This window comes from Lepisosteus platostomus, chromosome 9 (genome assembly GCF_059453375.1).
Source record: "Lepisosteus platostomus isolate fLepPlt1 chromosome 9, fLepPlt1.hap1, whole genome shotgun sequence".
In the NCBI taxonomy this organism is placed as follows: Eukaryota; Metazoa; Chordata; class Actinopteri; order Semionotiformes; family Lepisosteidae; genus Lepisosteus; species Lepisosteus platostomus.
Window position 1 is genome coordinate 49735755 of NC_142619.1, and position 23879 is coordinate 49759633.

Below are 23879 nucleotides of genomic sequence, written 5' to 3' on the forward strand. Positions count from 1 at the left end.
AAAGTACTTAAATCCCACAAGAGACTTTAACTTTTATATTCACTTAAGAAGACAAGCTTAAAATACTCTGCTGCAAAAACAAGAACAGACTATGAATAGATTTAAGAAAAAGTATAAAGTTGAGAAAACTTCAGACATATGAATTCCCCACATAATAATAACCTCATTTAAGAAATGTGTAGGTTTATTCTCCACAGTGTTCCTCTTTTCATCCCATATTACTTTAAAGTCTGTAAAACCCAGGGTTTTCAGAGCAAATTCATATGAAAACTGATGTTCTACATGATTGCCAGATCACAAAACAGAGTCTGGAGTCCAACATTGAGACTAAGAAAACTGTAGTAGTTTGGTAAACTAGCATTTTGAGGCATTTCTCCAGACACTGCTGACATCTGACCATAAAGAATTAAAGTTAAGATAGTGCACTAATGTACAACTCTGGTTCTTTATTCAAATCTTACAAAAGCTGATCTAGTCCATCTTATATTCACACTTTAAACAGCAGTAGAAGGACATGTTACAGTACTGAAAAAAGAAAGTAATAATATTAATAAAAGACAAGAATGGCAGAGTTAGAGAGTATAACTTTCCACTTTTACATTCAATTTACAGCATACTACTTATTATAAATAGTAAGTGTAAAGTAAAAAATCATATTTCTAATGTATATTAGTGTGCTGTACACCAAAATGTGTCTCCTGGCATGAGAATTTTGCCCAATGTACAGAAGAGTTCTTCCAAAAATGACAAACGCACACCATTCCTTTATATGTTTATATAAGTATCCTGACGTAAATACTGCTTAACAGAAAACATTATACTATAAGGACAGTGACATTGTCAGGAGTGTAGTTCAGTGGTGAGCTTCCATTTAAATAGGTGGACAACTGAGAAACACAGCTCTATGGTAAAATGTGGTGTATTTACAGTGTGGTGAAAAAGGAAACCAAACACAACCATACCTCTACCCTAGCTCCACCCTAGGTCTAACTCTTCTCTTCAATAAATGGGCACTCTATAAATAGCCAGGTAGCTAAGCTACTTACAGACACCACAACCAAATTCTCAGACGCCCCTTGGTCCACCACTTTAATATCATCTTAAGAGAGATTTTTCTATCTTCTCCAAACATCAAATACAAACCAACAATGAAAACCTCCATTCCTAGTTTATTTATCTCAAGAAAGCCTACACCGATTTACCCCTTATCTTAAAAGGGACCCCTCCTCAGCAGTGTATATGAAAGAATTATTGGGGGAAGTAGATCTTTTCATGGGTTTTCGCAGGTCAGGGTAATCTGATCAGATAAGCAGCTCCAATTAAGTGGAGACCATCAGATGTCTGACAACTCTGGCTAGCTCCAGTGATCAACACTGTACCTGAAGAGTAGACTTAATTATCAGAGAAGGACAGAACAGATATTGATTGATGGAAGAAGAGGAGCCCAATTCTGGAGAGAGAGGGCTCCATGACTACAGTCTTCAACACTTGGACTCCTCATTTGGCAAACCAAAACCAACCAGATGTTGCACATGGAAAGGACTCAGCTTAAATGTAGGGAAACAAGCTTTATCTTTCATGTTGGTGGAAATATTTCTAAATCTGCCTTGCAATGTTTGTCACGCGTTTAGTACATGAATGGGACGGTCATCTCCTTCTGAAGAACTTACTCAGTGTACACTGATGTCTGGAAATAATATATTTTTTGTTAGTTTTAATTAATAAATTCTTGACTTTTCAACTATTGCCTATTTATTTCTCCATAACTTTTCATATGAAATTAAACATGAAGACATTTGGCCTGAACTGTGGCCACACTTCATTGCTCAACTATCATGACTTGCTTGCAAACAATATGGTATTGGGACTGCCTAATATTGGGCTATTATTACTTACCCTCCATTAACATCCTATATACAGCACAACGTTACATACAGTACAGGCACTGAAGCTGCAAAATAACACCTCTCTGGGTCTTTTTGGCAACAGTGGTAACCGGCTTGTTAGCAGTATCTAAATTCCAGGTTGGATCCTACTTTCAGGCTGACTTACTTTATATATAATTTACATATTTCACCCTAACTTTAGTTACATTTACATTTTACATTTAGTTACAAAAGAAGAAAATAGGGAGATTCTTTAATAAAAGGTTTTAATTCCTGCCTGCCCTCGTAAAAAAAAAAAAAGTTTTTTTGTGAAGTCCTTAATGCTACAGTAGTTTTATTTTTATTAAGAATTCTGGATGAGCTTCCTCTCAGCAACTCTTCCTTAGTTACTGCAAGCCCCAGGCAGACATGACGGCTAGGTTTGGCAAAGTCTTATACCACTCCAGGGACTGGCCTGGTGTCCATGTACTGTAACTACGTAGTATCAGTATGAACTCAGCACACAGTAAAAAAAAAAATGAACACTGTAAATATGACTGAGGGTGTGTTTTAAAAACCTTCAGCCATAAATTTTAAAAAAATGGATTGCTTCCCATAAAACTCGACAAAGGTTTTTCTACATCTGCTATGAAAGCAAGGTGAAGACAAAATATTTATTACTCCTGGTGTTATTACTTGAGATTTTATGTTTTCCAATAGACTGAGAAATGATACATTCCACCTCAGGCTGTGTGCTCTGGTATTTCAGAATCATCTAAAAATGACTCATTTTTCTATTAATATGATGAATGTGCTAAATGAGGTATGTAACCAACATCATATGTTTGTAAACACTCTAAACTCTCCTGGGGATGAACTCTTTACCTCCTCTAATAAACCTGCCATCTATTACAGCATACTGAAGCCACCTTAAAATATGACAACCAGATACATGAAATTAGAATCATGTTTTTGTACAAAATGAATTTAACATCTAAAATTGTCATTAATGATGGCTGGAACAATTAGATCTAAGGTTATTAGAATTTTTGTTTGTTTATAATATTTGACAATCAGAAGGTTATTCATAAACCTTGGAAGCTTTAAATCTGATGATGATTCAGTTATTTAGCAAGTTTCACAAGGTACTACTTAAGCCTTTTAGCCAGATAATTTGACATCATTGATTTGGGTTTCACCACTATGCAAAAGACCTTCTGTTCTATTTGTAGACCAAATCATTTATTACCATTGAAGTTTTCTGCACGTAACAGACGTCTGTCTGACATTAAGATATACAGCAGATACAGTAGAACTTTCTTAAAATTGACTTTGACAAAAAGGAGGTTATGATTTCTGCTTTCAAACATCAGTTTTTTTCAAACATCATTGTTATTTTTAGCCCTGTAGTATAATGCGACGCACATTAGAAACATCACAATGCTATCTACAGTGCCTTGCGAAAGTATTCGGCCCCCTTGAACTTTTCAACCTTTTGCCACATTTCAGGCTTCAAACATAAAGATATAAATTTTTTATTTTATGTGAAGAATCACCAACAAGTGGGACACAATTGTGAAGTGGAACGAAATCTATTGGATTTTTGAAACTTTTTTAACTAATAAAAAAATGAAAAGTGGGGCGTGCAAAATTATTCGGCCCCCTTGCGTTAATACTTTGTAGAGCCACCTTTTGCTGCGATTACAGCTGCAAGTCGCTTGGGGTATGTCTCTATCAGTTTTGCACATCGAGAGACTGAAATTCTTGCCCATTCTTCCTTGCAAAACAGCTCGAGCTCAGTGAGGTTGGATGGAGAGCGTTTGTGAACAGCAGTTTTCAGCTCTTTCCACAGATTCTCGATTGGATTCAGGTCTGGACTTTGACTTGGCCATTCAAACACCTGGATACGTTTATTTGTGAACCATTCCTTTGTAGATTTTGCTGTATGTTTGGGATCATTGTCTTGTTGGAAGATAAATCTCCGTCCCAGTTTCAGGTCTTTTGCAGACTCCAACAGGTTTTCATCCAGAATGGTCCTGTATTTGGCTGCATCCATCTTCCCCTCAATTTTAACCATCTTCCCTGTCCCTGCTGAAGAAAAGCAGGCCCAAACCGTGATGCTGCCACCACCATGTTTGACAGTGGGGATGGTGTGTTGAGGGTGATGAGCTGTGTTGCTTTTACGCCAAACATATCGTTTTGCATTGTGGCCAAAAAGTTCGATTTTGGTTTCATCTGACCAGAGCACCTTCTTCCACATGTTTGGGGTGTCTCCCAGGTGGCTTGTGGCAAACTTTAGACGAGACTTTTTATGGATATCTTTGAGAAATGGCTTTCTTCTTGCCACTCTTCCATAAAGGCCAGATTTGTGCAGTGTAAGACTGATTGTTGTCCTATGGACAGACTCTCCCACCTCAGCTGTAGTTCTCTGCAGTTCATCCAGAGTGATCATGGGCCTCTTGGCTGCATCTCTGATCAGTCTTCTCCTTGTCTGAGCTGAAAGTTTAGAGGGACGGCCAGGTCTTGGTAGATTTGCAGTGGTCTGATACTCCTTCCATTTCAAGATGATCGCTTGCACAGTGCTCCTTGGGATGTTTGAAGCTTGGGAAATCTTTTTGTATCCAAATCCGGCTTTAAACTTCTCCACAACAGTATTACGGACCTGCCTGGTGTGTTCCTTGGTCTTCATGATGCTCTCTGCGCTTTCAACAGAACCTTGAGACTATCACAGAGCAGGTGCATTTATACAGAGACTTGATTACACACAGGTGGATTCTATTTATCACCATCAGTCATTTAGGACAACATTGGATCATTCAGAGATCCTCGCTGAACTTCTGGAGTGAGTTTGCTGCACTGAAAGTAAAGGGGCCGAATAATTTTGCACGCCCCACTTTTCATTTTTTTATTAGTTAAAAAAGTTTCAAAAATCCAATAGATTTCGTTCCACTTCACAATTGTGTCCCACTTGTTGGTGATTCTTCACATAAAATAAAAAATTTATATCTTTATGTTTGAAGCCTGAAATGTGGCAAAAGGTTGAAAAGTTCAAGGGGGCCGAATACTTTCGCAAGGCACTGTATTTTACCCTGCAGGACACTGGTCAGTTAGCATCTCTCCGGACACTGAAATATTGATACATAAGATTACTGCAATGGCTGATTTACTTTAAAGCAGGATTCATTATGTCCAGGCACCAGCGTACTAAATTACGCTGTACTCCACTATACTTATGTACTCCACATCAGCACATAAGGGATGAACGTATTCCAGCCTTTAAACTTCATTTTCTGATTCTGGCCTTTGTACTTTTGTGTAATTTAATCTTAATCTTGATTAGACAGAATACATTTACTGTACTTTATTTCTTTCGATTTTGTTTTGTTTCTATTTTGTTATTGTATAGTGTTATAAAATATCTTGAAAAATGGTGTAACAAAGCTTTATATATCATAACTGGCTAGTTATTTGCAATGTTTACTAGCTTAGTATGGGGCAGTACCTGCCGGTAACAGTTTAACGTCTGCATTGGAGTTATAAATAATTTTCACTGATATATGTTTTCTTCTAAAAAAAAAACGTGTAATACTTTCAGGATATTATCTAATTTGAGTTTTAATGTTCAAATATCTATTAAGTTAATTTGCAGCCAGAAACACTCTTGTTGTTTTAAAATTAATGATATGTTCCATACACAGATTTGGGAAAAATGAAAATATCAAACAAATAGAAACAACCATGCATGCATGCGCTTTTTGTTTCCATGACAGAATGTGACATGCCAGTTTCTAAATAATATCTTGCACCCTCAATGCCTTAACAACAACATTTTAAAGGCCTCATCTGAAATAACTACTTTACCTGCGCTGCAAATGCCAGCCCATTATTAGAAGGAGATATTAGAACCGGCCCTCTGTTCAGACTCAGGTATAGATTTTTACTCACTACATATCTGACATTTGTCATGATTCAAAGGATAGCATGCCGATAAACCACTGGGGCAGAGGCTTGAGCCAAGTTCAAAAGCTGACAAGAAATCTAAAAGGTGACTGTGAAGTACAACAATTAATTTTTTTCCAACCTACAAATAGTTTTCAGTCAAAACTGGCAATGAATGACGAAAATTAGATTAGAAAAGCTGATGGGGGCATCAATTTAGCAGCCACAGATGTGTATTTTCAGATATTTAATACATTTTTATATGTAAAAGATTTAAGGACACTTGGGAGAATTCTCTATATGGTTACATGCTCTTTTTATGCTGGTACTTTTTTACGTAAAACCATTTATGTACTTCACTGTTCAATTGGTCTTTTCACCTTGGACTATGCCAGTTTTGTACAATTGCCTTTTTGTACTTACAAAGCGCTTGGCTTTCAGACGCTCGTCCTCCGCAGTCACTCTTTCCCGCAGTACAGCCCTGCTAATGCTCTCTTCTGCAGCAGCTCGCTCCCTCTCCAGCGCTTTACCAATTTCCTCATGAACAAAAGCTTTATCTTGTTCTAACCTTAAAAATAACACAGAGGGGTGAATTTAAACAGGTGAGAAATGCCATCGATAAGGTTACCAAACACATGTTACAAACACACGTGTAACAATACAGAACTTAAGACCACAAAGTTTTAACTTCAAAACTTAAAGAACATTTACTCTTACATATTTCTTATGACAGGAGTTTAATTAAATGTATGAGATTCAAGTCAGATTTAAAGTTATCTCAGTCTGTTGTTTATGCTTCATGAACAACCTTTCCTAGGCTGTTTCCACCACAAGAACTTGTAAATTACAAAAAAAAATATTTAAAAAATGTGCAATTAGGAAACTGTAGAACAATGTAACACTGTTTAATACCCATTACTGACAAAAGAGTGCTTTCATTTAAAATATGGGTAAGCAAACTACAAGAAGCTGAATCACTTTATTGCTGTGAAGTTCTACAGTTGCTTAGCAACACATTTTCCATAACCCAAGCACCTTGATTCCCAGGGTGAACAAGTTATGATGACAAACTCTACGCAAAATAGTTTCTTAAAATAATTCAAATTAAAAAGGTTTACTTTTCAAGTTCTCTTTTCAAAGAGTTTGTTCCTTAATACTTGCATTCTTCTCCTACATGCCTGTTATTTTCTCACATCACTTAAATAACTGAATCAAAGACTGAATCAATTAACTGAATCAAAAAGGTCTAGACTGTCTAAGCAAATCTATATCGTACAGACGGTTTTCAAAATATTGTAAGTGTTTTTAATGTCCAAAGAAATTTTATATTTTCTATTCCTCAGGGAAATTACATAAGCTTGCATTTCTGGACCTTTTAATCATTTCCTATAGCCTGACCGTACAGGTGCTATTGAATGAAGACTGAGTCGTGCTGAAAGGCAATTTTCTAAACCCAGTAAATTATTCCAAACAAGTTTTCATCTATTTTAAAAAATACAGTTAATTCATGGGTACTTCGGAACTAAACACTTTTAGTTGTTCACATAACACAAGGCTCACTATGCCTCTTCTTCCATTCGCACACTTCCTAATGATCAACACAAACTCACTTGCTCTGGGAGGATAAGTGGCAGCTACTGTCCAGTCTGGATTTCTAAAGCGAATGGATTATACACCCAGAAATACTCACATCTACAGGGACCACCCTGCACTTCTCAGAGCTACATTTCAAAGCAATGAAGGATTTTCTTTAAAAGAAGAAAGGTTGCCAGTCTTAAATACATACTTTGGAATGACAAAGAATTGCTGTGTTTTAATAGACGTTTATTACCCAGATCTCTGAACTGCTATTTAGCAAAGACCGTACTATAGTTGAGGGATTTAGAGAAGGGGTAAGGCATTTGGGCGGCTCTTTAATTACGAAACATTAAAACATGTTGCAACCATGGATTCAGCTCAGCATGAACCTTGTAAGTTATACCAACAAAATGAATAATTTAGTTCACCATCAATGTGCCTGCACTGCACCTCCTTTATAATTTAAACACTGATTCCTATCATTATTTGCATCATGATTAAACTGCAGTTATTTCTTAGAAGAGTGTAAAGCACATTGATTTCCCCACAGTTAAATTTCAGTAGCCACACACAAACAGATGCATGAGCACTGACCACTATCTTTATAAATCTAAAAAATAATCAGTAAGCACCTTCATTCCCAACAGGAACCATATCCATCAACTGCCCCATTATGACAGAGTCTGAAATTAGAACAGCAGTCTGATGAGGTCATCATGTCAAATTCAATGTGCTTTTAAAACCTCAATTCCCTTCTAAGAATTGATTTACAGACATCTTTGAACCACATAGTTGCAGATAAAATATCGCCAGAAGAAAATGAACATCACGGCATAGATTGTTCTAACACACATATTCATAATTAAACATCAATGCAGGAGTGAATATTGAAGTGAAAATAAACACAAGAATGTGCTATTTCCTTCATGTGCAGAATATAATGGCTTAAGAAAAAAGGACAATGGATCACGCTTTCACCTGAAATTGTCACAGCTGGTAGGGTTTCCTTCACAAGGTGCTTTCACAGGTGGAATGCTGGGATATTATAAGTCTTGTCAACAAAGGTGTTTCCCCACATGTCCCTAGGGTTACTGGCTGTGTTTTGAAGGAACCGGAGAAGGAAGTTGAATATGCTCGTCACCAGTTAATCAATTCTAAAAAAAACTACACGAGAGAAAGGCATTCTACCCACCCCAGTCACCTTTTCGTTTAGTACAAGATTATACAAAGTTTCTGAAATTCCTACTTGACCAGCATTGCATAATATAAAAAATGCAGTGCCAAGATGGTTCTCGACAAAGAAAATGTGAACAATGCCTTGCTCATACCTTTAAAACAGCAACTGTCTGGAAGTAATAAAAGGACATTCACCTCCCCCCTCAGGACACAGACACGAGTCATAATGAACAAATACTGGAAGACATCACACAGGCACTTTGAATTAACAAAAACATGTCAAAGCAATTCAACCAGCACCTAATCAAAAAACCTCACTGGCGGAGCAAAAGGCAGTGCAGCACAAGTGACCATACCTGTGCTGTGGATAGAACATATCAAGTTAAAAAACTATACATTATTTGAGACTATTATTTGTAACGAAAGCACTGATATTGTATGCAAAAACCCCTATATACAATTGTAGACTGCTGAAATAGAATCAATGGCAAAGGTATAGTTTAATGCACAGATTTTATTTGTCTTGGTCTCAGAAGACACAGAGCTAGAAATGTGAATTATTTGATATATTATGTGAATCATTATTTTGAATGATTAAAATATATATGAATATACAGTATATATGATTTATCAAATCCAACAGATATTTTCTTTTATTAACTGAGGTACTTCATGTCCTAACATCAGAATGACCTCCTGTTCCATGATGTCAGAAATCAGAGTGTTTTTGTGTCCGTTCTATACTTTCTGTATGAATTCTGAATGTTGGGCACAGAAGTCGTATGTGCTGCGTTTTTCACAGGTGTGTGGCATCAGAGGGGAGTCATGATAAGCTGATGAACGAGCAGCCTGAGTGGGGAATTCCTAGCCTGTCCTCTACAGGGGAGAGTTTGGATCGGATAAAAGGTTGGTGGGCTGTGGGATGGGAAGAGACTGCCAGCTGTTTAACTGCTGCTATGACTGCTGGGAGTGACTACTGCTGTGACACAGAGAGACATACTGCTGTAATTAGAGCTAATTCCTGCTTGTGCATGGCTGTTGTTTTATGTTGTTTCATAAACCTTAGCCAGCCTGTTCACCTCCTAGACAGATGCTCATACTTTTCCCAGAATCTAGAAATGTTACTATACATAGAAACATTACACCAGCGAATTGGTGTAATGTGTAAACACCAGGGAGCACGAGAAATGGAAACTCGAATAAATGATAACAGGGTTAATTAATGGATCATATTATATATTAATGGAAATTAACATAAACTATATATCCATACCAAAGATGGCTATGTCACACTGATGAGTCCAAATAAGAGTGAAAGAGCTGTCGTTGGCTGCTAACTGCGATGTCATGTACACAGAACGAAAAGTTTTGCGACCCACACTATTGGTTGAGTGCTACCAAGCGGAGGGCAGGATTAGTTGGCCACAGCTATCTCTGCTCCTAGAAACACATCGACCCCTGCTGCCTCCCAGGCCTTGCAGGCATGTGAGGGACGTGCCTCTGTTCCTCCAGTACAGGTGCAGCTCGGAGGTGGGCATGTCAGAAGAGTCTGTGTCGTCCTCCGTTGTGTGTGGTCGCGGGATTTGTAGGCGCAAGCCGAGCCATGAAAAACACAAGTGGCTAAATCCAAATAGGGTGGACCCAATAAAAATAACGACGGTAAATTTGATATACAAAGCAAATGAATAGGAGTCTGCACAGCATTATTCAGTTAACACAGATTCCCCTGGTCTTCTAGAACACACACAGTTTATTTAGGCCCGCTATCATTTTAAGCAGATTCAAGTACAGGAACATCAACATTTATGTGCCCAAATTCCTCTATAACTTTGTCCCATTTTTTTCATATTATCAAAACACTAGAAAATGAAATGTGGTGCATTAACATCCAAATATTAAACTGAGTTTTTTTTTTAAAGTAAAATCACCACCTGTACTGTGGTCAAATTCATCGGCTCCTCGGCCTCCAGATCACTGAGAGGCTGAGCTGGTCAGAGACCACTGCTGCCATCCTCACTAAAGCGCCCAGTGCCTTCACTTCCTGAGATGAGACTCCCTAGGGATGAGCAAGACAACACTCACCAATATTTACCGTAATACCATTGAGAATGGTAAATTACAGTGTGGTATGGTGGAGCCGTGGTACAGGACAGAAAAGGCAAACAGAGGGTTGTGAGGTCTGCGCAGTGGGAATCAGTGGGAGTGAACTACACTCCATCGACTGGATATAATAATAGGAATTGCTTAAACTTATATAGCGCTTTTCTGGACACTCCACTCAAAGCGCTTTTACAGGTAATAGGGTCTCCCCTCCACCACCACCAATGTGCAGCATCCACCTGGATGATGCGAAGGCAGCCATAGTGCGCCAGAACGCTCACCACACATCAGCTATCAGTGGGGAGGAGAACAGAGTTATGAAGCCAATTCATAGATGGGGATTATTAGGAGGCCATGATTGGTAAGGGCCAATGGGAAATTTGGCCAGGACGCCGGGCTTACACCCCTACTCTTTTCGAGAAACGACCTGGGATTTTTAAAGACCACAGAGAGTCAGGACCTTGGTTTTATGTCCAATCTGCAGGATGGCATCTGTTTACAGTATAAAGTCCCCGTCACTATACTGGTGCATTAGGACCCACATGAACCGCCAGGTGAGCGTCCCCTGCTGGCCCCACTAACACCTCTTCCAGCAGCAACCTTAGTTTTTCCCCAGGAGGTCTCCCATCCAGGTACTGACCAGGCTCACACCTGCTGAGCATCAGTGGGTTGCCAGTTGTGAGCTGCAGAGTGATATGGCTGCTGGCCATATATCTCTACCGCTGCTACAACTGGGCTAGAGCTATACTTTGGGATCCAATTCACCATGGCCATGACCTGTTTTCACCCCTGGGTTCTGGTAAGAGGTATCGCAGTATCAGAACACTGAAGAATAGATCAGTGTTCTGATACTGCATCATAGCATCATAAACAGCTCAAATTAGCACCTGCACTTTAAAGTACTGCACTGTTTGCACTATGTCCTGTCTTGGCTGTATTATAACGTCTATTGTCTAAAGTTATTGTCCATGTCCGTTTGTCATTTGTGCCTATTTGTTTTTCTCTAATGTGATTGGGTACAGCTGAATGAATAAACATTCCAATATATGTTGTTGTATATTGCAAATAAAGAAATCTTGAATCATCATGAAGATGACTTACTGTAAAGCTGGGCTTCATAACACGTGACCGAAAAACAACCGAAATGCTAGAACTGAAGCAGCATTTTTGCTAATAACAACCCTTAATTTTGACACCGTGGGGATCATGGAAATCTATATAAAAATCTGGTTTGTTTGAAATGCAATAAATGTAAGGGACAATTACACTGACTGTGGGGCAGGGTCCCCAACCTTTCGATACTACCGATATAAATAAAAACATAGAACTGCTCTGTAATCTGTAATCATCACATAAACCATTTACAGGGTGGAAGACAACAGTGCTTTGTAAGAGGTACTGCTGTTTATGGCTGTAGGAACATAAAAACAAAAACAAATGACTTTCATTAGATCTGGGCTCAGATAAACTTGTAGTCTTGGAGGAGGATAAAACCAAAACCAGCTTATTGTGTCACTGTTTAAAAATGTTATGTGTTGCTGCTTTCCCCTTTCTTTGACAGTATTACGCTCTAGTCTAAATGATGACAAACACGACTTATGCTATCACACTATCAATGTTAGGTTTTTGTTGCCTGTCTGATTTAAAAGGATTCCTCGATTGCCATCACAGAATCCAGGAGTATTCAATCATTAATCGAGCAGTGCTTGTTATTAAGTACAGTATTATATCTCAATATGAGCCACACAGTAAATGGATTTTGACAGACTTGCATAACATCTCCGAATGTTTTGAACAAAGCAGTTTAAGACACCATGCAATATTAATGAATGAATAATGTTTCTAAATGCTGAGAATTAATATTTAATGAAGCTGAATGCCTCCTGGATGAGATGTTGATAGTTAAGGTAGCACTTAAAAAAAATCACTGATGCTGACATGGGAATCTGCAATGGGATACCATTTCAAGTAAAACCTTTCACCCCAACACTGATATGAGCTTATTTTTCCACTCAAGGAAAACACTTCACCTCCATCTTTGCTGGAAATCTATTGAACATTACTGTGTTCAACACCAGACTGCGCCATTATTTTTACAACCTTCCACAAACAGCAATACGGTCAAGCCACAGGCGACGTTTTATACATAAAAATTAATATTCATTTGACTCCCAATATTTACAATACAGCATTTCATAAAATGTTGTGGATCAAAAAACCACTAGAATGAAGTAGTAATTACTTGTGTAGTAGTGTGTTTCTTGTGTGTATCTAGGCCAATAAAGTGATTTATTTGGGAAGAAGGTTAAAGAAAAGTAATAAAAGCATATATAAAAATTAAAATAACAGCTGCTGGTATTGAGTTTGTATATCTGAAAGGACAGTTGATTTGCATACCATAGGCCTTATGTTAATTACAGCATTACAGTCAGCACCAATAATCACACTTCACATTCCATAGTGTAACTTACATTTCAACAACTGAAAAGTCTCCCTCACTGCATACACAATTACTAAATCAAGAGAAGCAATCAAGGGAATAAAATTATGAATCAGGGCTTAATCAAAAATAATAAGGAAACAAAATCACAAGATTATAAGGTACAAACTGTTATTAGAAGGTCAATGCCTCCATCACATTATTCCCAAGCTGTTTATACAAATCAGCAGTACTGAAGGACAAGTTACTGCCACAAAAAACATTTAGGGCAGTGAAAATGTATTTTCTGGGGATGAAGATAAAGAGAGAACTGTAGCAGTCTTTTAAGTATGTATTTTGTAAAGACTGTTAATTTGTCCTAATGTGCTGCATCAATATACTATGTTCCATGTTTATTTGAGGATTTTGCATCTACCTGTGACACTTATGTTATGTTTAACTTCCATTTGAACATGGGTTTCAATTTTGGTCGCCATGTTACAAAAAATCTGGAATCAGACCACAGATGCATTTAGGGGCTTAAATGAATGTCCAACACTTACTGGCTGAAGGAATGGATCTTCTGAGTCTTTTTAATATTCTTACATTGAGTGCAGAGTTGGATAGGGCTGAACCACAGTACATTAGCCTGTTTTTGATACGGTTTTATACAAGCGTCTGCCTGTCCCATTACAAGTCCATTGAAGTCAACTCTGCAATCCTCCCTGGAACCAAGAGCAGCAAAGCACAAAGCTCTGTCTCACGTTCTACTCTTCCCATCTATTTACATGCATTGACGCACGGTAAGTGGATGTAACAACCTATAACTATATATTATATAGTCTGTAATATATAAGTATTTGACTTTTCGTTGTACTGTCCCAATTTCATGTCTCAATGGTCCACTAGCCCCTTCAAAATAGGAGCAGAGATACTGAACAGCCCAGTTGCCAATAGTTTAAAATATAACTTTGTTAATGGAATAGTTACCAAATATTAGATGACACTCCCAAATAAGGCTCCACAGTCGAATTGTTATGTTTCTTTTCTTCTCTTTTTGGCATGGAATTAACCTATTACTTGCTCCTAAAATAATTTTATATTGTTTCTTTAGTTACCAAATATGTTGCTTGTTTATACGGTTTCATCTGTGTCTGTCCTATATTGTTGTTTAAAAAGGAAAAAATGGCGAGGAAGCACTGCGGATCTTGTATTACCTGCACGACAGGCAGCAGATCAGAATATGCTACAGAGACAAAAGTAGTGTAGATTACCTGCTGCATAAAAATATTACATGAGCAGAATTTATCACAACACAATTTTCAGCATACTGTATTTTAACACAGGCACCCAAAGTTCTGCAAATCTGCAGAACTGCAAAGTAAAAGAAAGACTCTTCATAGTAACTGCCCTTTACATTCCGTAAGAAATAAGAAAGTTACAAATGAGAGGTTCCTCGGCCCATCAAGCTCATTTAGAAGTTAGTGGTTAATTGAGCTGAAGATCTCATCCAGCTGTTTTCACAAGAAATCAGGATATCGGCTTCAAACAAATAGCTGGGAAGCTTGTTCCGCATCCCCAGAACTCCTTGGATAAAGAATTGTCTCTTGCTCTCAGTTCTATTTGCACTTCCAGGTAGTCTCCACTTGTGTCCACTGGCTCTGAGTTTCACTGTGTTAAGCAATATAAACATTGCCTTAGACAATTTAGAGAGTTTTGAAGGCCAAACAACCATTATTTAGTGATAAATTCAGCAGATATCCTGCAGATTGTGCAATTGATCAACTCAAGTAAAGTGTAAATTAACAGAAAAAGTGTTACACTCCAACTTAATAAGCCAGATGGGCTGAATGACATCCACTTTTATGTTATACATATATAGTTTCACAGGCTTCATTTCTAATGCAGATGTAATTTTACCCAATTCTGATGGAATCAATGAGCCATGAGAAAGACTATCAATGAACATACACAGTCAGTGTTGGTACAGTCATTAGAAGTTTGTCATCAAGCACCCTAGAGAACTGATCATTCAGCACATCTCACATGACATGAAAAAATACCCAACACGAAAAACCATGAGGAGCTGACTATGAATGTACTCTGCTCCACAGCACCAAAACTAATAATATTCCACAAACCAATTTCTTTCAATTTTCAGGATGACATCAAAAGACAAAGAACCATGCCTCTATTTAATTTCTCTTCTTCTCAGATACTAGAAAATAAGGTCAGAATACCTCACTTAGAGCTGGCACTAAGAGGAAAACATATTATAGCTGAGGTAAACTACAGTCACGCTTTTGCCTTTTATCAATAAGCGGTTAGAAACCGTGACCTGAAGAGCATTTTTCTCAAAAAAGTGTAATCCGTTCAGGACCATGATGACTTTTTTTTATTCCCTATAAGTACTTACTGCCCTTTTCTGCTGACTATGCACCCATGCAGGTTTAATTTGATCTGTGAAAAAAGGCAGTTCTGCTTGGTTGGTTTGAAGACGATTTCAGCAAATCGCAACCAAACAGAAGCTGTGTACAGGTGAGCAAAAACATTTCATGTATTATCATTAAAAAATATATATTTTCTGCTAGTAGCCTCTCTTTACCAGAAACTCTAAAAATACTCCACTCTGAAAAACAGCTGGACAATACATTTAGTTTAGTAAAATCACAGAATTCGGCAGACCAATAGATTTAAACTACACCTGCAAACCTCACTGTTTATAATATTCATACTTCACATGTTCAATATTTTGTGCGTGTCCACCTTTTTTTTAATATATAAAACAAGCAGTGTTTGTCCACCACTGGAATCAATACAGGTTGTACCTATTCTTTACATAAGGCTACAGATACTGTCTTGCACCATCCATCTTGTAGAGCCTAGACATGCAAGTGTCTGTTCACTGGTTTCTAAATACCACATCATTCCGGTTCGTCCTACAAGTGTTCAGATCTATTGAGTTGGGATAACTCTCACATTCTCATCTCATTAGAAAGCACAAACAGCAGAAGGACACTTTCCTGCTGGAATGATGTCACATCAAGATGATCCCATAGGAATGGCAGCAGGTGAGGACCCAGGACGACATCAATGTCAGGCTGCTTTCAATCAGTACTAGCTGAATGATATAGAGACTGCACACTCATCGCAGGTGATGATGATCTAGATATACCTTTATCACTTAAGAGAACTAGGTTTCACTACAGATGAGTACACCTGAGGTGGCCTATTCCAGCTTCTAACAAACAGATTGTACAAAGGTGTTGTTCTCTTGATAAGCAGGACATACTATAAGGACATACAAGCAGGACAATATATACTATATTGGGCGGAGCGGTGGCTCTGTGGCTAAGCCGGCAGAGGAATCCTACTCCGTTGGGAGGGCCTGAGCAAGGCCCTTAACCCCAACTGCTCCAGGGGTGCCATATAAATGGCTGACCCTGTGCTCTGACCCCAGGCTTCTCTCCCTATCTGTGTGTCTGTGTGTCTCATGGAGAGCAAGCTGGGGTATGTGAAAAGAAATTCCTAATGCAAGAAATTGTAAATTAAGTGATGTTAATACTGGTTCCTGATTTTCCCAAAGCTTGATATTCAACAGGTAAAATCACCTATGCCCAAACCATTTTCTCACTAGTGAAGCGATTTAGTGTTAAAGCATCAGTCATTCATTCGACCGTGACACAGCCCAATATGAATGATTAATTTTTCAAAATAAGACCAAAAAAATTAGACCAAAATTCAAAATGAGACCAATAAAATACAAAATGAATCTGTTATTTCTGTAATTTTGAAAGAGAACTCACTTTTTAAGCACAGATTTAAAACTATATTAATATGTATTCCAATATTAATTGCAATAAATTAATATTGGCATATAAAATAATGTTTTTCATTTACAAGTTCATGTTAAAAAAATTATAGGAAACTGATTTAATTTCAAATGTGTAATTATTTGACCTCTGTAATTTTAGTTGAATGTGTACAGCATTAAACAGCTTTAAACAAAAGAAAAACACCTTGGCAGTCAACATTGTTTTGCGATTGATTATTTGACACCTGAACTGCATTTTAACCTTTAAAAAAAAAAGACTAGGAAAATCATCAATTCCTCCGTACAGCGGATACAGGTGTACATGAAGGTCTGCTGAGCTGAGACAAAGCATAACTCTACAGAGCAGCAGCTCAGAACTGACCAGCAGCAGATTTTCATCTCTAAAGTTCATGAGGCATGGCACCATCTGGCTCTGTACGCAGCCGCCTCTGCAGTACGAAGACAAATGTAGCCCATTACAGAGAATCTTTTAGCGGCATTTGCAAAGCTGCGAGACCCTGTAAAAACATAATCCCTCCAGCAAGGGGGTAATTGCATTGTTCATCATTGTGTAAGGATGCCCCCACACTACTGTGGCACTCCTGTTCTGCAGTGGTTAAGCCAGAATAGCCCCCACTTTCTTCACTACTATTGCTTTTCCAGTAAAGATTTGTTTTCCTCTTACAAATAATGCCGTTTATTACTTGTATATTTTAGAGACCCACCTCACTAGTACAATAACACTATCAGTGGAAAGAACAAAAATATCCCATTGTTGCTTTCCTGAGCCACGTCTACGTCCTTATACTGGACATGTAAGTCAACTGGATTTTTCAGCAGAAAATTCTCTGTTGGTCAAATGTTAAACAGTTAGGCTAAAGAAAGAAATATTGTAGATCAATAACACCTAAAATAATCTGAACAGAAAATTGTGCGACTTCATTGTATGTAGTTAAAATACCAACATGGATTTGTTTTTTTCTAATATGAACACAATAATATGTGCATAGTTTAATTTTCTCAATGAAATAAGGAAAGAGCACATTGAGGTATTCAATCTTAGCAAAGCAAACTACTTCACTGACCTGCTGCAAATTGATGTATTACAGGTTTCTTGGAAAATCCGGTTTTTTAAAACAGCATCAACTTACTTGAGGTACATTATTAATTATTAATTATATATAGCACCCTTTCTAAAAAAAGCAATATCTTAGCACGTTAACATCGCGGACCTTACTTCAAAATGTCAGGATTTATGTGCCTTGAAAGAAGACAAAATAAAGACAGTCTGACAAAAGTAGTCAAAAAAGAATATAATAAAAATAATAATACCCTAAGTGGAAGACAGCATTAAGAAAAATATTGATTCTATCCATCCGAGCACAACATGATGGTCAATAAACCTCCCTGGGATCGTCTGCGATGTTACCAAGGAGATAGAGTATGACAGGCAAGCTGTTTGCTTCTGTATCATCAAGCAATTCTATCAAGAAAAACGCAAATATCCTGAATTATTTTAACGGACAACACAAAATAAATCCTTTATCAACAGTCATTTGTCCAGGCTATACAGAGGCCAGCAGCACAGATCTCTGGGGAAGATGTAAGATCTGATAAAAAACACTGTTACCTCACTTTAATTTATATTTTGTTTCAGCGCTTACTCTTTGCACCAAAACATAAAAAGCAAAGGATTCCACAGGTGCTATTTTTTAAGGAACTACATTGACTAAATACAGCAGTTCAATAACAAAGGTAGGTTGATGATACTGCATGACAAACTCTAGGATTCAGCTTGTGAATTCTAGAGAGAAACATCCACAGAGTTTACTCTGTAGTGCTTCCACTGCCACGTGTGCAGAAGTAGGAGGAACTGAAGTGAAGTGAAGGTGGGTTAAATTCTAATGTGGATAAAAGGTTGGTGCAGATGAGAGAGTTTCAGGTGTAAGGTACTGTACATTAAGGGCTCTTCTGGAACACAGGGGACCTGTATACGCTAGCTGGGTTGCACATGGTCCAGAAGTCAGTGATGTATAGAGGAATCGTACACCTACAATAGCTGAGACCTATTTAAAGAAGGAAAGCAGGGAGACAGGGTGGAAACAACAATACCCGTTCTGGTAAGATCAGGAAAGCAAACACTAAGACCAAACGTATATCATCTTCTTCAAAACTCATGCCTCTATGCGAAAAGAAAACGAATAAAACACAAGGCTGTTGCATTAACAAGGAATTCTGATATTATAGAAAACTAAAATATGATTTGGGAAAGATGACAGGGATGAACATAATATTTAATGGTTATACATTTTTTCTGGAAAGGCAGGTAGCTTAAAAGGCAAAGACAAAATATCGTGGAATACACCTGCGAGTCTAAATCTGAAACGGGATCCAAGATTCTGAAAAATTAAATCAAGTAGCTGAAAAAAAACAGAATGACCAGCAAAGAGACAGGAAAGAATGCAAAGCACTTTTTCCCTCAATATCAATAACAATTAAAATAGTAATAGTAATTAAAATAACAGTAAGTAAAGTAATGGTAAAAAACTTAAAACTAAATGAAAATACTTTACAAGATATGAGGACTCCGTCAGCATTGGGTAATCTCAGAACAAATGACAATGAGGTTCTGCAGGAGCTAGGGCCATCTTAAAACCAGATGGTACTCACAGACCTTTTGTGAGCACACATCAACTGTCACTAAGAATGAAAACTTTCAGAAAACAAGGGACAAGCCTGAATCAAGAAACTAAGAGTCAATTTATCTAAAGCATTCACAGACTGATTATTTTAGTTTAAGTAGGTAGCTGTGTCAGCATGCCTAGGGTACAAAAGGAAAAAGCAAAGGTTTATTTCATGTTTCAGCTGTGGAGTTTAACTATTTTAGCTCAACTTTTTTTACAATGGAATTTTAAAAGACAGCCAATGTGGAGCTCATTACCAAATTCTCAGTGTAATCATTTTAATTGCCTGCTGCCGCAATTTTGAAATCTTGCCTATATGTGGTGTTTTTTTACATTTCATATAAAATGCATGTTCAATTGGATTTAAAACTGGAAAATGATTTGGCTACTTTCGACATTTTTCACTTGATGCACTCCTTTATTTGCATTAGCTACATGCGTTGGATCAATGTCATGCGGCACACTGAACACAACCCAATATATACAGAATACATTTCTTCTAAATAGGCGTTTTTCTGTGAACATCAGAATTACTTGCTTCTGCCATCAGTAGTTACTTAATTAACAAACATGAGCATGCCAGTTTCAGAGGTGGCCTTGTTTATGTAGATTCTTCTAATAATTAAAATAAAGTGTCAAAATAACAAAAATGCGAACATAATGTTTGGATATAGAGCAAAAAGTGTGGAATTTGAGTCCACTAAACAGTGCTCAGCACTGATTACCATACATAATTTTTGTGGTTTTACGGCCCTAGAGTTTGAAGAAGAAAAACTCAAAGTATTCATCGTCAACATCATATGTTGATTCAAAAGGTAAAAACGTCAGATGTCAGAATCTTTACTTTGGCCTGGTATTAGTGCTGCCGAGGTCACTAACATTAATCGGTTAATTCCACAGCAATACTTCATCCCAGTTCAGGTTGTACAAGATAAAAAATCATCTAAATCCTTATACTGGAAATGGTTCAAATCAAAATATTTTTTAAATTTAGTTTATCTTCATAGATGTAACACTTTTTTTTCCAATTAAGTAAAGTGTTGACTTCATAGCAGAGCTGAAACAAAAGTATTCTCTCTCAGTGCAGTCAAATTTAAACTCTTTTATTCCACTAGAGGGGGTTGAAGTGTTAAATGAACAGCAGATAATGACTAGGATCATGATCTGGATGAAGGATCAGATTACACTGCCAGTCTCCTTTCATAAACTTCCCTTAAACAAAATGAATAACGAACTACTAAGCTCACCCATTTATTGACAAATAATACCTGTTAATTTACAGTAAAGTCCAGTGTTACTCAATGAAAAAAGTTAAAATATTCTACAGTCACAAATGTATCTATGCCTGGAAAAAAATGAGCGAGTTAGCTATTTGCATAAATAGATTCTTAGCAGTTGGTGCTCAGATTATTGTAGTTTGCCTTGTTGATGAATCACTGAACCTTTTTGAGAATATCCTCTTTGAGGCAGGACCACATGGCTGTTCTGTATGCTCTCTAAGACGTGCACCAAGATAAGTAAGATGTGCTAAGTCTCAATTATCTTTAATTTTGTAGGATTCAGTGATGCGCGTTCTCCACTATTACTGTTGATGGTCATTGTTGAATCATTTCTTCTCGCAGATGTTCTCAAGTTAGTGATGTATCGTGTTATTTTTCCTTCCCCAGACTCCATGGACCATTAAATACATTTCTTGAACACAAAAACTTAAGAAGACACCACTCTGAGACTTAAATGTAATGTAAATTTTAACTGCTAGAACAAGTAAATGCCAGTCATGCTATCAAAGAAAAAATAAGATTTGATAGACTCTTTTGAAGGATGAAAGGGTGTGAATAAGTGCTCAATGGGACATAAAATTAGGCAAGAAATAAATCTCCAAAGAATATTCTACTGATGACTGTTCACAGGGAAATCATTAAGGACAAGGGAAGCCAAATGAACATTATTCATGCAGTTAGCACTTAGAGCTGTACAAACAAAATGTTTATTGTTGTAATGTCATTTACAACAACTAACATTAAACACTGCCCACTTTATGCTGCGCTATGAAAATTCAAAATGGGTCAATTCTGAATCACTGTCAAATTTAAAAATGAATCATTGTAGAGGGTTTTAAAACGAACAAGATGGCAGGTCCTACTTCATTTCAGACTAACTGAACATTAAATAGCAGGCATTTGCTGGGCAATACACATTTTTCAACAACTCACTCTGTCACTGCATTTTTTGGTTATATTGTTCACTCTAATTTATGAGGTACAACTACTTAATAGCTCACATAGAAAATAAAGCAGGGTTATGCTGCTCTAGCATAAAGGTTGACTTCTTTACTTAAAATGAATAGTTTTCATTGGTATTTTGAGTGAATACAAGTGTACTTACTTTTCCTGTCCTAATTAGTTCTCTCTTAGTTGTAACTCTCAGGTATGGATACAAATTCGTCACAACTTGAAAAAACACAAAATGTGATTGCACATTCTCTCTTCTCTAACAAACTTTGATGCTATGTATATATAAAGCACACAAAAAATCTTATCTGCGCAGGAAAAACTTATCTTTCCCAAAATGCAATACACTAGATGTGTGACATCTTGTTTCCCAATTATGTATTTCCATAATTATGTAATTATGTAAATTATGTAAGCTACACATTTAGGTGCACATTTAAAATGCACCGATACCTGCATTTGAGTAAACATTGAGTAAATGTTGTAACAGCCTTGCTTCAGTCATTTTTAGCATATACAATATGACATTCACAGCACGAACATTTTAAAATCAAAAGACATTAATACTAAAGGCGGCGATCTGTAAATTAAGAAACAGCTAAATCACAAGAACCAGGCATAGCAGCTGGCATTAAAATCATTTAAAAATGTAACATTTCTTCTTGAACAATAATAATAATATTCATTCTTCTTTGTGGGGGTTACAAAAAAGCTTCCCTGGTAATGAGAGTAATTTGCGCTGAAGTTTAAAGGCCTGTAATGTAATGTACTGTAAATTAAATTAAAAGTTACAACACATGTCAAACTACTCCAGACACCTACTGTAAGCATTCTAATATTCTCTGCTGTTTTGTGCCACAGTTTGTTTGTGCTGCCAGCTTATCACACTGTTTTACACCAGTGAACAAAAGCTGAGAAACAGTAACTGATCAGAAAGCTCAGTAGTTTTCCTGTATCCCAATACTTGGCCCCTAATCCTTTAAACAACAAGTAAATGATCTCAATTTAAGTAACAGCAGCCTATTCACTGACTTTTAATTTTACAATCATTTTGTAATCAGTATGAACTTTTTTCCAGGTATGCTGCTCAGGGTAACTAGCATCTCTAAACTTATATACTCAGGTGTGTAAGCAAACACATGTGAATGTGCATGCCTGAGGTGCTCTGTCCAGGATGCAAGCCCTGCCTTGCACTCCAGACCTGTTGAGTTAGGTCCAAATCACCACGTTCACTTAGGTTTAAGCAGTTAATGAAAATGAAGGGATAGATATAATGATTTTAAACACTTCGCTACGTTTACACAACACACCGTACATTGCCAGTCTGTTGAAAAAATATTCGTCTGGAGGTGTCATTTAATTTCTGGCAAGAATAAGCCTGCAATCACAAAAAAAGCCTACTTTATGCTAAATTGTGAAATTGCAGAACTGAAATGTAAGTCAAACAGTCTGTGGAGCTAGTGAATATTGTCGCCTGCAAACTCTTGAGGGATTACAAAGTGAAACCCTCAATGGCTGTGATGTCAAGTGAAAAGCTTTCCTAACTCCCTCAAAATAATCCAGATGGTCCTTCTTCAAGCACAAATTTGTAGATAAAAATAATATTTTATTGAACACTAAGCAATAAGGCAATCAATCATTGGTTCAAAATGGGGTGGGTTTTAAAAATAATTTCTTTGTCAAAAATGCTTTTGGGTTCATTGTAATACTGTGTTGAGATATAACCTTTTGTGACTGGTTTTAAGCAACTGTAGACAATAGGCATAAAGATTTAACCTTTACAGGTAATGAGGATATAGGGATGTACACAAATACTTTACTCTCTAACAATCAGGTAATTTAAACTAAAAAAGAAGAGTCATACAAGGTGCTTCCACCACAAACTAACTCAGAGGTGTGTACAATTATCCGACCTATTTTTCGAGGTTTTCATTTGTAATTACTTGTCACAATATCTGAGCATTTGTTTTTGTGTGTTAGGATGTGAATATAACGGTAAAATAAATCTAAGATTTAATGCATCTTGATGTTAGACTGTTGGGCCACAATGCATGTTATAGATCTTCTACAAGC

General features: G+C 37.1%; 1 protein-coding gene across 2 annotated transcripts in view; it reads right to left on the minus strand.

Annotated features, from left to right (window-relative positions):
* The window catches only part of chchd3a (coiled-coil-helix-coiled-coil-helix domain containing 3a), a 115888-nt gene that overhangs the window by 65413 nt on the left and 26596 nt on the right, over positions 1-23879 (minus strand). Inside the window, exon 4 of one of the 2 annotated variants that reach the window (XM_088645403.1) lies at positions 6232-6372. In XM_088645403.1, coding sequence (XP_088501529.1) covers positions 6232-6372 — 141 coding nt within the window. Of the gene's footprint in view, positions 1-6227; positions 6373-23879 lie in introns of both variants that reach the window. The other variant, XM_088645405.1, reaches the window with a different exon arrangement.